This window comes from Salvia splendens, chromosome 4, assembly GCF_004379255.2.
Source record: "Salvia splendens isolate huo1 chromosome 4, SspV2, whole genome shotgun sequence".
NCBI classification, from domain to species: Eukaryota; Viridiplantae; Streptophyta; class Magnoliopsida; order Lamiales; family Lamiaceae; genus Salvia; species Salvia splendens.
Window position 1 is genome coordinate 14,383,264 of NC_056035.1, and position 14,293 is coordinate 14,397,556.

Genomic DNA, 14,293 nt, shown 5'->3' on the forward strand with positions numbered 1-14,293 from the left:
CGACCGGCTGCATCTGGACCTGTTTGGAAGAATTCAACACGGGCGGATAATGTGTTGACAATACGCATAAACAAGCGTTTTAACATGCAAAAACGGCGCCTAAAGTAATCTTCCGGAAACGGCGGTGGGTCGGCAAAATAGTCGGCAACGAGCCTTTCGTGGACTCCCTCCCGGTCACGATGGATGTAGCGGCGAGTTGATCTAGTTGGTTGAGGAGGGGCGGGGGTATTCGCTGCGACATATGCTTCATATGCGGCACGATGTTGTTCGTAGTATTCTTGTTCTTCGCGCTCCGCTTCCGCAATGAGATGGGTGATGAGGTTTTGAGTGAGAGATGAAGGTGTAGATAAGTTGTATGAAAAATATGAATGAGAGATGATTTGATGTGAAAAATGGATGATGAATGTGTGTATTTATAGATGATTTTGGGGGGGAAAATAAAAAATAAAAAAAAAATACAGAAAACGGGCAAAAAAACAGCCATTTTTTTGGGATAGGGAAAATATATTTTTTTAATTTTTTGGTATTATTTTCGATTTAAAAATAATAATAAAAAATAATTTTCCAACGGATATGCCGTTGGCCAATCACACGCTGCCACGTCGCCTGCTCGCGGCACGCTGCCACGTCGCCTGCTCGCTGGCACGGAAGTGCTCAATGCATCGAGCAGTGACGTGCCAGCAGCAAGAGCGCAGCGGCGGACAGCGGTGCCGCGCCGCTGGCACAGACGGACGGACGAGCGTCTGCTCTCCGTTGTGCATGCTCTTAGATTTTTTGTTATTATGGGACTGAGCATGACACTTACAAATCATTGTAAAAGGGTTCTTATTTAATTGTGATTAATTTAATTAGAAATCATGGTACTTTGAGAAAATACGGATACAAGGATGCCAATTGATGAACAATACGTCCGAGATTATGATTTGAAGAATGGGAGTTTCTTGTACACACTACATGTACTTAGTATAATTAATCCTTAATAAAATAAATTAATATACTATGTATTTATCTAATTAATTAATAATTAATATGTATGACCGCAGCTGCTGCGCATATTATACATTCTGCGCGTATTGAAGTTTTGATTAGAAATAAGTGAGATAAATGTTTGAGTGAATATATACGTATAACAAATTTTAGGAGTAACAATTATTTTTAAGAATATCATCATACTACTAGTAGTACTTATGAGGCATTCTTGCCTTCTTGGCATACACATAAAGTTGATCACAACTATATAGATATTTCGTTTGAGAAAACTCAACTATATAAATATTTGATAGGCCGTGTATTTATTAGAAACAGTAAATTAATGTATTTGAGGTTCATATTTATTGTATATACTAGGATGAGTACTTTCAAAATTGTCGTTGTCAACAATATTATTACAACGTTGTTACTTTCACAAAATAAAGAAAAAATTAAATGTGTCTAACATCAAAGGTGTGCATTCTACGATATTAAAATATTTGAAGCTATCCTGCACATACATTCATTATATGATACTACTACTATATTGTTGCGTAGTTCGAGTAGCTTTAATTATTTACTTTTTCAAAACAAAGAAACTCTAATTCTTTCTTGGTCTTCCAATAGCCCCACCACTTTTTTTTTCCACACTCCCAATTTATTTATCCGTGCCCATAACAAAAGTATCCGCAACTATAATAGACACTTTTTTAGCCACTTTTCACTTTAATATTTTCTTTATATTTTAATTCAATTATAATAAAAATTATCGGACTACACATAATTAGAAAAAATGGCTATAATTCAATAAATTAAAATTGATTACTAAATTTTCGTCGTATTAAAGTAATGGTAAAATTAAACAACGAAAATTTAATCGACAGAAAATCACACCACTTCTTCACGTTGCGCCCCTCCCCTGCGTGCCCATACCTCTTCAATCAAATCGGTCTGGAGTGTAGTATGTGTTGTGTTCCTGCGCATATCAGTGAAACTTTGGAGCAAATATTCATTACTACGTGGTACACCCATCTGTATCGGCACGGAGGCAACACCGTGACTTGAACTTGCACCATCTTTCGGTGCCCAGCGCTCCGCAGCAAAGCCTTCATCTTCTATTATCATATTGTGCAATATAATACATGTTAACATAATATTCGCGACATCATCTTCGTGCCAAACTCGTGACGGGCACCGTATAATGGCTCATCGCGCTTGGAGCACACCAAAAGCTCGCTCAACATCCTTCCGAGCAGCCTCTTATTTTCGCGCAAAATATTGTTTCTTCGGTCCAACCGGTTGGCGAACTGTCTAGACGAATACGGGCCAACGAGGGTATATCCCATCTGCCAAATAGTATCCCCTGCGGTACTGCGTTCCGTTGGCTACGAAGCTGACTTCTGGACCCTCCCCTCGATACTCATCATTGAAGAGAGGCGATGACTGCAGAACGTGATGTCGTTGTTCGAATCAGAGAATTCCACGCGTCATTCCACAAATCATCCATTTTAATACCAATAGAATCCACAAATTTTAGTGAGAGAAAGTATGAGTGAAGAGTTGGAATGGTGTGAAAATAATGAGGGGAATGAGGTGTATTTATAGGTAAATTAAATTGAATTTAAAAAAAAACGAAAAAAATACAATTTAATAACCGGCGCGTCGGCCGGCGCTTCGCAATGCGGTAGGCGCGTCCTCGGCGACTAGGCGTCTGTCACCCATCCGCCCCAAAATTTCTGTCCGCTACGGGGCGGACGCCCCGCCCACTATAGCCCACCGCGGCTTAGCCGCCTCCGGGGCAGCCGGCACGCCGCCCCTATAGTGGACACCCTGCCGGCTGCCCCTATAGTGGACACCCTAAGTTAATGGTTCCTAGTTAATGGTCCGATCCAGTCCAGATATACCTACACAATTTAATGACATTGTGACGAGTTTAAATCAAAATCTCTAATTTCTACTATTATTTTTTTGTATTTTGATTAATTTTTTCCCAATAGTATTACTTTTAGAATACCTCCACATTTATAACAAAAAGATGTTTTTTCATTGAATGTTAGTCAAAATGAGAAACATATAGAAAGAATCATGTGAGTAATGTGTAAATGATAGCACCAAAAATAGATGATGTATGTAAAATGTGTTTTATTATGAAATGTGAATTGCAAAACTTACACTGATTGATGAATCCAAAATACATGGTCTCTCCATAAATCGACCTAGTTAACTACATAACATTATTAAATTCTTATTTATTATGCCTATAAAAGATAAAAATAAAACTAGTACTGTATTTATTAGTAACCACCCATAATTCTCTGGATGGACCGGAGCATGTGACCGGCTTTGTTACCAATTTTATAACACATCGAATTGAACTATTTCCCCAAAATAAGGCTATCACTAATGTTATAAACCACATAGTTATCTTATAATAAAATAAAGTATAATGCACTTATACCATAACAGCTTTATTTGTTGATTACGATAGTTTAAAAGTAAGAGGTTGCCCCAATGCGAATCGATCGAGTATGGAGAATATATTTGCCAAATCTCATGTTTGACTTTGAGATTTCAAAATTACAACTTTTCTGCTACTTGATGGCATGATAAATTTTAGTATCAATATTTTTTTTTCAATTTTCAATACCATTAAGTGATTTTCTTTTGAGAAGAATATCACATTCTATATCGAATAAATTCCAATAAGAAATAGAAGGGATAATTATAGTACTAGTATTATTTTTTGTCGGAACGAATCATTCTTTCAAAAGTATATTACTCGTACGGTCGTACCAGACTTGTTACATATTTAATGAAACTTTACTCGCGAAGTTTGAAATTGCGTCAATACTATACTAACTACTAAGATTAAAAACATATGTAGTAGTTTAAATCCAAATTAAATAGAAAATAATTTAAGATACCTTATTATAAAAATGTTCGATTTTCTATTTCAGTTATGGGATTGCAACTTTATTTTTAATAATGACCAACTAGTATTTCAAGAATTCAATCGTATCGAAGTTAATGAGCTTGTTTGTTAATTCGTAATCGGTTGTAACTTTTTTTTACCAAACAATTTATGTTGCTATTGGGCATCAAAAGGTTTCCAAAGAGTGTATCACTTGTTATTTTTGTTGATTGTATGCTCTAGACTCAATATGTCTTATAATTCTCGAGCATCTTGGCTTGACTGTAATTTGCTTGACATCCCCCCCCCCCCCATCAGCTAACTAGCCTCGGCGAGTTGGTTTGTATCCTCGGGTATGCTCGTGTTATACTTGTATTTTTTATCTTCACTTTTAATTCCATTATTTGAAACACCAAAAAAAAGGCATATTAAATATTATCGGGCCTTCTATTAAAATACACTAGCTTCAAAGCCCAATGGGCGGTAATGCGTTTTGTCTTGTTTCTCGTCTATTTTCTCTTCTTACACTATACTTATCTTTTCTCTCTCTCTCATCTCTCCCCCGTTTTGGGTTGAACAATACTCTCTCCATTTAAAAAATAAATAAAAATTATTTCATTTTTAATCCATTTATTAAAACTAAAAACTCTTCATTTTAAGAAATGGACACCACAATCCATTAACACTAATTTTACTATTTTTCTTTTTATCTTTCTTACTTTATCTATTATTTTCTTTTCATTTTTCTCACTTTACTAATTTTGCATTAAAATCCGTGCAATTTCTAAAAATTTTATTTTTAGGAAACAAATAAAGTATAATTTAATACTACAATATTAAACCTTAAAATTATTCTTGTTCAGCTAAAAATTAGGTTATTTTGTTCCAAAAAATTAATGTCATTGTAGCTTATCGAATGATATTATGTAAAATTAAATTACACTTGCCAATACTAAAATATTGAAATATTGAATTTTTAAACACAGCGGGAAGATTTATGCTATCAAGGAGAAATTATCAACTTTTATTTTTCTAACTTAAAAAAATTAATTGTTATATACTCCATACGAAAAAAGAGTAGATAAAGAGTGAGAGAGAACTATCTCAAATGATATTTTATCTAATTCAGAAATCTTGGACGAGATGTGCAAGTAATCCCTGTACTAAATTTGAAATTCGCTCTAAATTTAAAATAATAACAAATTGTAGCAGACGTACATAAAATTATACTAAAGTGACAATCCAAATTAAAATGAGAACTTATCTTTAATGATATCATTTAGATTTAGGAGCAGATTCAACATTAATCTGCCACGTGACCGACTTGTTTGTCAATATATCGAAGATTGCTTGTTATCTCTGATTTCATATCGTAAATTGCTTGAAACTATATGTCGTATTGTTTGCCAATGTATCACAGATTGCTTTCTAGGTGGCTAGGTTGTCATTTTAACTATAGTATCACCATAGTGCCATGAATTCGTATTGCAAATTACTTGAATCATATGCCGAGTTGTTTGTCTTTGTATCACACATTAATTGCCTAGATTGTCGGTGTCACCCTAACGTACCTTTATAAAAGTTTATAATATAATAGTATTCATAAACTTTTTTTGCACGGATATGATTAATAACTTTTCAATACTTCATTTATTATCATTTTTATTTAGAAAAATGTCTCAAAATCGTTTTAAAATTATGATGTAATGGGGTATATTGGGTTCAGTACTTCAATTTGAAGATCGTCTTCCAAAACCCCTAATAAACCCTAAGTCCCTAACCCATTTTACCTCAGGCAGTTGCCAAAGCACAACTCAAATTACTTGGTTCCGCCGCCGTAATGGAAGACGACGCCCTTGAAGCACCACAGTCATTCGTCGCGGAGGCTGACATATGCCAACAGCTTCTAACCCGCTACGCCCGCTCCTCAGCTGCGCAGCACCGCCACCTCTGCGCCACCGCCGCCGCCACCCGCTCCATCATTCAGTCAGCCTCTATGCCCCTTACTCCGATATCATATTTCGCTGCCGCAATCACTTCTCTCTCCAATTATGAGAACTTAGACGCCGATGCTCTCGGTGCGGTCACCTCTTTCATTTCAATCGTGCTTCCTTTGGTCGGTAAAGGAGAAATCAAGCCGGAGAAAGCGTGCGAGGCCGTGGAGATTTTGGTGACATTAGTTGAGGAGAGTGGTGGTAAATTGGGAACTTCTGGTCTCAGGGCTGTAGTGAAGTGTGTGGGTGTTTTGGTTGCGGAATTCTGCAATTTGAAGGAGTGGGGCTCGGTTGGCCTAGGGTTTGAGTGGCTTTTGAGGTTCTCGATCGATAAGCGGCCTAAGGTTAGTATGAATAACGTTTATGTACAGTGTAGAAAGTTTTGCGCAGTTGCGTAATGCAATAAAAGCTAGGAAGGAAATGTGTTTTCTCTTATTGCATCTTTGATCTTGGTTTCAGGTAAGGAAATCTGCTCAGGATTGTCTCTTGAAAGTTTTCAAGTTGTTGGAGCACTCTTCTATCTCCAAGAAGGCGAGTAATTCAATTTACTCGTTGCTCAAACGTCACATGCCATTGGCCGCAGAAACTAGCAATTCAAAAATAGTTGATGGAAGCAGGCATGAGTTAATATCGAGGTCTGAGCACCAAGAAGTTCTTCATTTACTGAACATAATGAAGCATGTTATTCCAGATCTCTCACCCAAGGTCCGCGAGAAGGTGCTTTCAATATTGTTGAAGATCCCGGGTTCCCAATCCATGGTAGCGGCAAGGCATGTCTTCGATGTCATGGCGGCTATATTTGAAACTTCAGAAACTAAAGTTATAATCTCGAATGCTGAAGACATCTTTAGGCTACTGACCTCTTACATAGCTCTGGGTGAAATGAACCCAGCTGAGAGCGTGTTGTTTGCTGCAAATTTGGCAAAAACTGTTCTAGGAAGACTTCATAATGGTGATATAGATCAATGGGAGTCCGTTTTCCCTATGCTGATTGAATCATTAGCGGGTAGGTTTTGATGTTATCTTTTATTCGATGCTGCTCTGAGTTCCCTGTGAATTTATGAGTTAGGTATATTCCGTGCTAATTTTCTCAAGACATGTGATACATCTTGATCCAAAAGGAAAGTTGTGGTAGATAAATGGAAGGAACATATTTGTCAAGTTAGAATTTTTCTGCCCCCTTAATGTTAGTAATGGAGAGGAGTTCCAGTTTTATGATTAATTAGTTGACACTTGACAAGTTTCTCTTTAGATTCCTGTGTACTGAGACAAAGAGATAGAGGATTCCTTTTTGGGTATTTCGTTCTATCTTCTTGGTGATGTCCCAAACAATTACAGCCGCTTTAAATTGTAGTATCATGGAAGTTCTAAGTTCTGATTGATATGTTTGTATTGATGAAATAATAATCAGTATATATGTGAATGGTTATTGTTCTGTTTGAACATATTCTTGAAGATGACTATTTAGACATTCCTATCAGGTCTTTTATCTTCCTCAAGAGATAATGTGGCTTTACAGGCTTCCCTCATTCTTAGAGAACTAATGGATCAGCATATTGATGGAAAACGTTTGCTAACAATGGAAAGCAAAGAAAAGGGGGATGATACAACTCACAGTGCAGAGTTTAAATCAGTACGAGTTGGATGCACCAAATTCTACAATTTGCTGTGTTCCTCATTTCCAATTCTAAATAAACACTTATTGTCTGTAGTTTCTTCTCTGTTCCTCAAACTTGGTAAGTATCTTGAGTTTCAACAGAGAAAATATTATCACTTTGATGTATTCTGTAATTTTTATATTTGGATTACTTAGTCTATTTATTTACTTAGCTGATGCAAGGTGTAAAAACTTTTGGGTTTTAGATAAATCAGTTGGTTGTATCTAATAGAACCTGTAATATTGGCCTTTGTTTGAGCTCCAAATAAATTTGATGTGATTCTTCAAGTGCGAGTTGGTTCTTATAAATAGTCTTGGAAGAGGATATTTTTTTAATCTTTAAACACAGTTTTGGAAATTGTCCATTTACGTGTGTTATTTTGCTTGCAGTGAGACAACAGATAAATTCCGCAGCATACTTACATTTCAATTGACTGTATTTGCACCAAGTTTTGGTTACTTTTAATCAGTCATTAGTTGTGTTTGGTCTACCCATTAATTCCTAATCTTTATGTTGAATCTTCAATATCTCATACATTGTTTCTGAATAATGAATTTTTCATGTACTTTAATATTCTTCAAATGTTTGTGCTCCAGGTAAGAAGTCAGATATCTTTATGAGGCCTATACTTCTTAAACTTGCTGATCTGATGAATGCTACTTCCGTTAGTACTTCAGAAGTTAAACATGTGAGCCTCCTCTTCCCACAAACTTTGTTTATAATCAGAAAGTTCTCAATGCTAGTTGGTTATATGCTGGTTGTACCTTGTGAAATTATACTTCCTCCGTCTCAGCTCAAGTGATTGATTTCTTTTTGGCCGTTGGTTTATGAAGATGATAATACATAGTTAAAGTGAAGAGAAAGTAAAATAAGAAATGGAATAGTATAGAAGAGAGCCGTATCTACATTATTCTCTTACTTACTTTACTTTCTCTCCACTTTAACTATTTATTATCATATTCCCCAAACATGTGCCAAGAAGCAGTCAATCACTTGAGATGGGACGGAGGGAGTACCTTTTTTATATTTGCTTATATAACTATGTGGTGTATGCATTATAGCGCCACAAGTTTGTTTGGTGGTATGGCATTTGAATTGGTTACTTTTTCTTCTAGTTTTCTTCATAGCCTGTTAGTTTGACAGAAACAAATTTTTTTTTTTGTCTTGGAAATCTGACAATTTTATATCTGGTTACATTAAGATTTATTTAGACCTTGAACTGGGACCTGGAGAAACATTTGTAATTTATATGTTATTGATATCACTATTTAAGTAACTTGGTCTTTATTTCTTTGGAAGAGTGTACATAAGTTTTGTTTTGTTTTTTCTTTTGCAGTGCTTGCATGTTCTTTTGTAGCTATCTAGTTGATTTCATTCTTTCATAGTATAGTTTGGCTGTTTCAGTTAAGCTTTTCATATTTTCTTCATTGGTGCAGCTTGAAGACTGCATCGGCTCTGCTGTTGCTGCCATGGGACCTGAGATATTACTTTCTCTTATACCAATTTCCCTCAATGGAAAAGATTTTTCCTGTTCAAATATTTGGCTGATACCAATTTTAAAGAAAAATATTGTTGGATCATCACTACAATTCTTTATAGAGCACATCATACCTCTTGCTGAATCCTTTGAGAAGGGATCTAAAAAAGGTACTATATTGCAAAGAGATTCTAAAGTTTTTCTTATTCTCTAATAAAGTAGTTTGATGCATAATAACATTTGAATCTACTTACCAATTTTCTCTTAATACAAAGCATATGTATTTCTAGAGATTCTAATAATATCACTGCCCTAAATACTTGTCACATGTGATGTTAGTTATGATTACTGAACAACCTTTTTCTTATTCTTTTTCAAGAACTGAACACATGAGTCGCATAAGATAAACCAACAATCGTATTGAGGCTCCATCATACAGCCATCATAGCATGCACCTCTTGATCCCAACAATGGCACAATTTAGTATGTAGTTGATCTGCATGTCTAATGTTGTAGCAGTCATTACTCTTTTTGTGATACTTCTTTTGAATTGTTTGGCTTCATAATTTAGAAAGTAATGTCTCGTGTACAGATTTATCTTTGTTTGATTTGTCTGCAGATGTAAACCTCTTCATTCAATTTTTTGCTATTCTGTTAATCTATATACCTTCATTAGATATGAATCCTTATAAATTGGGTTTTTTCCTCTGATCCCTTTAATATGATTTTCTGCTCCTTTCTAGTTGAAAATCCAGTAATTGGCCAAGATCTGCAGGCTTATGCCCATGGGTGTTGGGGATTGTTGCCTGTGTTTTGCCACTGGCCTATTGATACATATCAGAGTTTTCCCTCACTTTCTGAACTCTTAATCCCCTTTCTCAAGAAGGACTCATTTATGATTGAGATTATTGCCATCAGTTTGCAGGTACAGTTCTGATATTCCAACACTCTGCTCGCCAATTTTAATGACTTTATGTTTTAACAGATTATTTTTGTTGTAGGATCTAGTGATGGAAAATAGAAGAGTGCTTGCCTCTGATAATGTTGGGTCTGCACAGTTGACTGATAATGCTGCAATAGATTATGAAATAAGTCATGTCTACTCCAAAAAGACGGCGAAAAAGAATATTAATGCCTTGTCTTTGGGCGCCAAAGAGTTGCTTCTGCCTTTAGTTGATGTGCTATTTGAGTGCACTTCAGAGACTCGGGAACATCTTCAGGTTGACATTGCCTATCAGTTGATATGATTTCTTAACTACTACAGTTATATGCATGTATTATATATATGTCTCTTTTCTCATGCTTCCTGTTTCTGATGCTGGTCTTCAGAAGTTTCTAGTGGCATCTTACCAGTAATTCATTCATTCTTTAATGACTTTTAGGAAGCAATCAGCTGCTTGGTATCCATATGTGATCCTTCAGTAACCAAAGAGATATTTATTGCTTCACTTAAGAAGTTACAGCTACTGGATGATGCTGGTGAACATGGAAAATTAGAAATCATTGCTGATGTTTCATCCAAAGAAAAAGAGAGTGCTGGTACTGATGTGGAAAGGTGATAACAAAATAACAAATTTGTCTTAACTGGGAGAGATTATGGATATGCTATTCAACTTCTCGTCCTTGTTCCTGGCTTGACTTTTCCATGTCTACATGTCTGGGAATGAAGATATTGAATTTAATATTTTGCATGTTGTCGATTTGTCTATTTTTTGTAGGTGTTTAATACTGGACCTTGCATCTTGCATAGTTGAAGGATGTGATACAGATCTAGTTAATATACTATTTTCTCTTATTAAGCATTATCTGCAGGTTAGTTGATTCCTTTTTACTATATTATCTACATTTATTTGATTATGCTATTATGATAAGATTTTTTTATTTTAGGCGAGTGATGTGGCCAGTCAGATGGAAGCATATCAAACTCTCAGCAAAATTCTTGAGGTTTGTTGTTATATAATTGCTGTATATTTTTTAAAGAAACAGTTACTGAACCATCCTCTGCGCAGAAACATTCTTCATTCTGCTCTACAGAATTTGATGTTGTGATAGATTTGTTGGCTGGAATGAAGCCTTCAGAAAACATTGAATTGGTTAAAAGCCGTTTTTCCTGTTTGCAGACATTGCTAATTCATGCATTATCGGTAGGCTAGCTATTATGCTGTTATTATATTTTATATAGTGGATCTACTGATCCATTTATTATTTTGGGTTCCTTTTAGATTGAAACTTGATAGATAAGATGTACTCCTACTCTGCAGAAAACCCCGGATGAGGAGAATACAAAGGCTTTCCTTATCCTGAATGAGATCATTCTCATGTTAAAAGATGTAAGAGCTACTTCTGCTATTTGATGTTTTATTCTCTATGATCAGATTTTCTAAGATTGTTTAAGATTTGTTTAAAGCATTTTTTCATGGAACTGGAACTTAGGAAATATCAAATATTGAAGTAAAAATTCGTGTCTGGTATTGCAATCAAGCTTTCACATGTTGCTGGTCTATTGCCCTTTAAGTATCCCAGTTTTGCCTTTTCTTCCAACATAAAAAGCTTCAAAACCAGAGAAGAGGGGTGGATAAGGGAGTTTTGGAAGTATGTATATGTGTTGTTTTAGCATGTGTGGCAAACTTTCATAGGTATAGGAATATGATAAGCTATTTAACTATGTCTACGAAACTTCCATTGAGTCTGCAAGTTAAAGGCTACAAAGTTTGTATGCCCAATGAGGACAGTGTCACAGTCCATGCAAAGCAAGCCTATGCTTTGAATCTACCGAGTTCTGTGTATATACTGCCTTTTTGTCTATTTTTCTATAGAATTCTCATTTTTGTTAGTATGGGATTATTTGAATGTTTTTACTTTTGAGTTTCTATTGAATATCATACTTTTTCCTTGCTGCAATATTTCTTAAACTAAGCATAAGTTTATAATACTCAGTCCAGGGAAGAAGGCAGAAAGGCAGCTTATGATGCTTTACATGGATTAAGTTCCAAGTTGAGAGGTTCAGCTGATTCTTCTTCAAAAGAGCTCTATCACATACTTATAACTATGGTGCGTGCAACCTTATCATATACTATACACTCCATCCATTCTCAAAAATAGACTAGTTTTACCATTTTGGGTCGTCCCCCAAAATTAGACCAAGTCTAAATATGGAAAGTTTTCAACAAATAATAATCCTACACGTCATTTATAATGTGGACCCCGTAATCCACTAACACTCCTTCAACTACCTTTTACCCCCCTCTCTCTCTTACTTTTTCACATCTTTCTCGTACTTTACCAATTGCACATTAAAACCCGTGTCATCTACAACTTTGTCATTTTTTGAGAACGGAGGAAGTATTTGATTTCTATCCTTATGTTCTCATAACTTATGCTCCAGTCATGTTACCATTGATCTGGAATTTCTATGATTCATCAACTACAAAAACCCATTGCCAATTATGATGGTAAAATTGTCCTGTGGTGGATTAAAGGCATACTTAATATAGCTATATACTGGAAATTTACGTCTGGGAAGAAAGCCATACAAGCTTGAACTGTGATATACTATATGAATAATTTTTATATATTGAATTGTTTTGTGGACTCCCATGTAAAGCAAAGCTATTGGGTTATCCTAAATTGGGAAAAATAGGCTCTACTTTAAATAATATGTTGCTATGTGCAGATTACAGGGTATCTTTCAGGTTCTTCTCATATAAAGAGTGGAGTGGTATCTGCACTCTCAGTTTTAGTTTACAGTGATCCTAATATCTGTGTTGCAATGCCTGATATTTTCCCCTCGGTTATGGAATTGTTACACAGCAAAGCAATTGAGGTTATAAAAGTGAGTTTTCCCTGATTGAAGTTACGAACATAAACTATTTAGTATTTTCTGTGATAATGAATGCAAGATCTAAATTGAACAGGCTGTTTTAGGCTTCGTAAAGGTGGTAGTTTCATCGCTTACTCCAAATGATCTGCACCATTCTCTTTCTGAAATCATGGATGGAATTCTTCGTTGGTCATCTGTCTCGCGCTATCATTTCAAAGAAAAGGTTTGTGATTATTGGCCTTTGCTCCAACATTAGTTGCTTGAACAGTGTAGCAAAATATTGCTCTATGCTGACTAGTTGGACTGCTGCTGTTTTCTGTTGAGAGATGCTGTTGTAATGCTTGCTTTTATTTCTTGCAGATAGTTGTGATCTTGGAGATTTTAATGAGGAAGTGTGGTTGTGCCAATGTGAAGGCCCTTGCACCTGAAAAATACAAGGACTTTGTGCAGGGTGTTGTAGAGGTACCTCCTCCTCCGCATGAACGAGTCTTTTCCCAATAGTGCTCAAGTATTTTAGTTTACGAATAAATTGCTGTTGTCCAAAGCCAAAAATGTTCCTTAGTTTTTGTTATTTCAGAAACATTGTTTTGTTGCCTTGTGCCGCACACTTAGTTATGTTATAAATGCTGCAGAATCGTCATGGCAAGACAAGGCCGGAACCTTCTGATAAGTCTCTTAAGGGGTTCGATTCTTCCTTCATCTTCAAACCTTACATTTTTATGGGTCAGGAATTCCGTTCCCATTACCCATTCTTGAGATAATAAAACTACCTATTCTTCCAGGCAGGAGAAAAGGAAACGAGATGAATCTGCCATCTCGTCCAAGGAAGAAGGAAACACTGGACGACCTTGGAAGAAAAGGGACAACCAAAAGAACACTGGAAATACCTCACAGAGCACTGGACACTCTGATCGCACCAATTTCAGAAAAGGCGAGTCGAACAGACCTCGAGGTGGTGATGCAAAACGCTTCACGGGGAAGCCCTCCGGTGGAGAGAAGAAGCAAAAAGGGAGGTCAGCCTTTAAGAGCAATGAACGCAACCTTCATGCTGCTGCTTCAAGGAATCCAAAACACAAAAAATCAGCAACAAAGAACTGAGGACCAACTGTGCTCGGAGAGGGGGAACGAGCAAAATTAGCCATGGCTAGAACAACAGCGAAGCACGGAAAATGGGTTGACAGGAGAAAATCTGCGATGAGTTGACAGGGGAAATTCTGCTATGAGTGCGATGTAGGTGAGAGAGCTATGGCATCTTTTCAACAGGTTTTGTTGAGGTTTTGTTTAGAGCATTTGGTTCTGCAGCAGTTAAATGGGGCTGTAGACTGTAGTTGCGAAAAATAGGTTCGGTACAGATATATATAGATATTCATTCATTAGTCTCACTCTCATTACATAGTTCCTTATGTTGTTACCTTTACCATAATATACTACATGATTTTATTTTATTCACGCTTCTTGCTTTTT

At 36.0% G+C, this 14,293-nt stretch overlaps 1 protein-coding gene across 2 annotated transcripts; it reads left to right on the forward strand.

Annotated features, from left to right (window-relative positions):
* Positions 1-5,601: 5,601 nt before the first annotated feature.
* Positions 5,602-14,274, forward strand: LOC121798747 (RRP12-like protein). 2 transcript variants are annotated; one of them, XM_042197897.1, is made up of 18 exons: positions 5,602-6,218; positions 6,334-6,880; positions 7,356-7,610; positions 8,129-8,220; positions 8,969-9,179; positions 9,753-9,934; positions 10,011-10,229; positions 10,392-10,564; positions 10,728-10,821; positions 10,897-10,953; positions 11,019-11,153; positions 11,271-11,339; positions 11,947-12,060; positions 12,683-12,841; positions 12,924-13,052; positions 13,190-13,291; positions 13,462-13,511; positions 13,612-14,274. In XM_042197897.1, exons 1-18 carry the CDS (start codon positions 5,721-5,723, stop codon positions 13,925-13,927), a joined length of 3,402 nt encoding a protein of 1,133 aa, XP_042053831.1. In that variant the 5' UTR covers positions 5,602-5,720; the 3' UTR covers positions 13,928-14,274. The 2 variants fall into 2 exon arrangements, with proteins under 2 accessions (XP_042053831.1, XP_042053832.1); XM_042197898.1 differs by lacking the exon at positions 11,019-11,153.
* Positions 14,275-14,293: the final 19 nt, after the last annotated feature.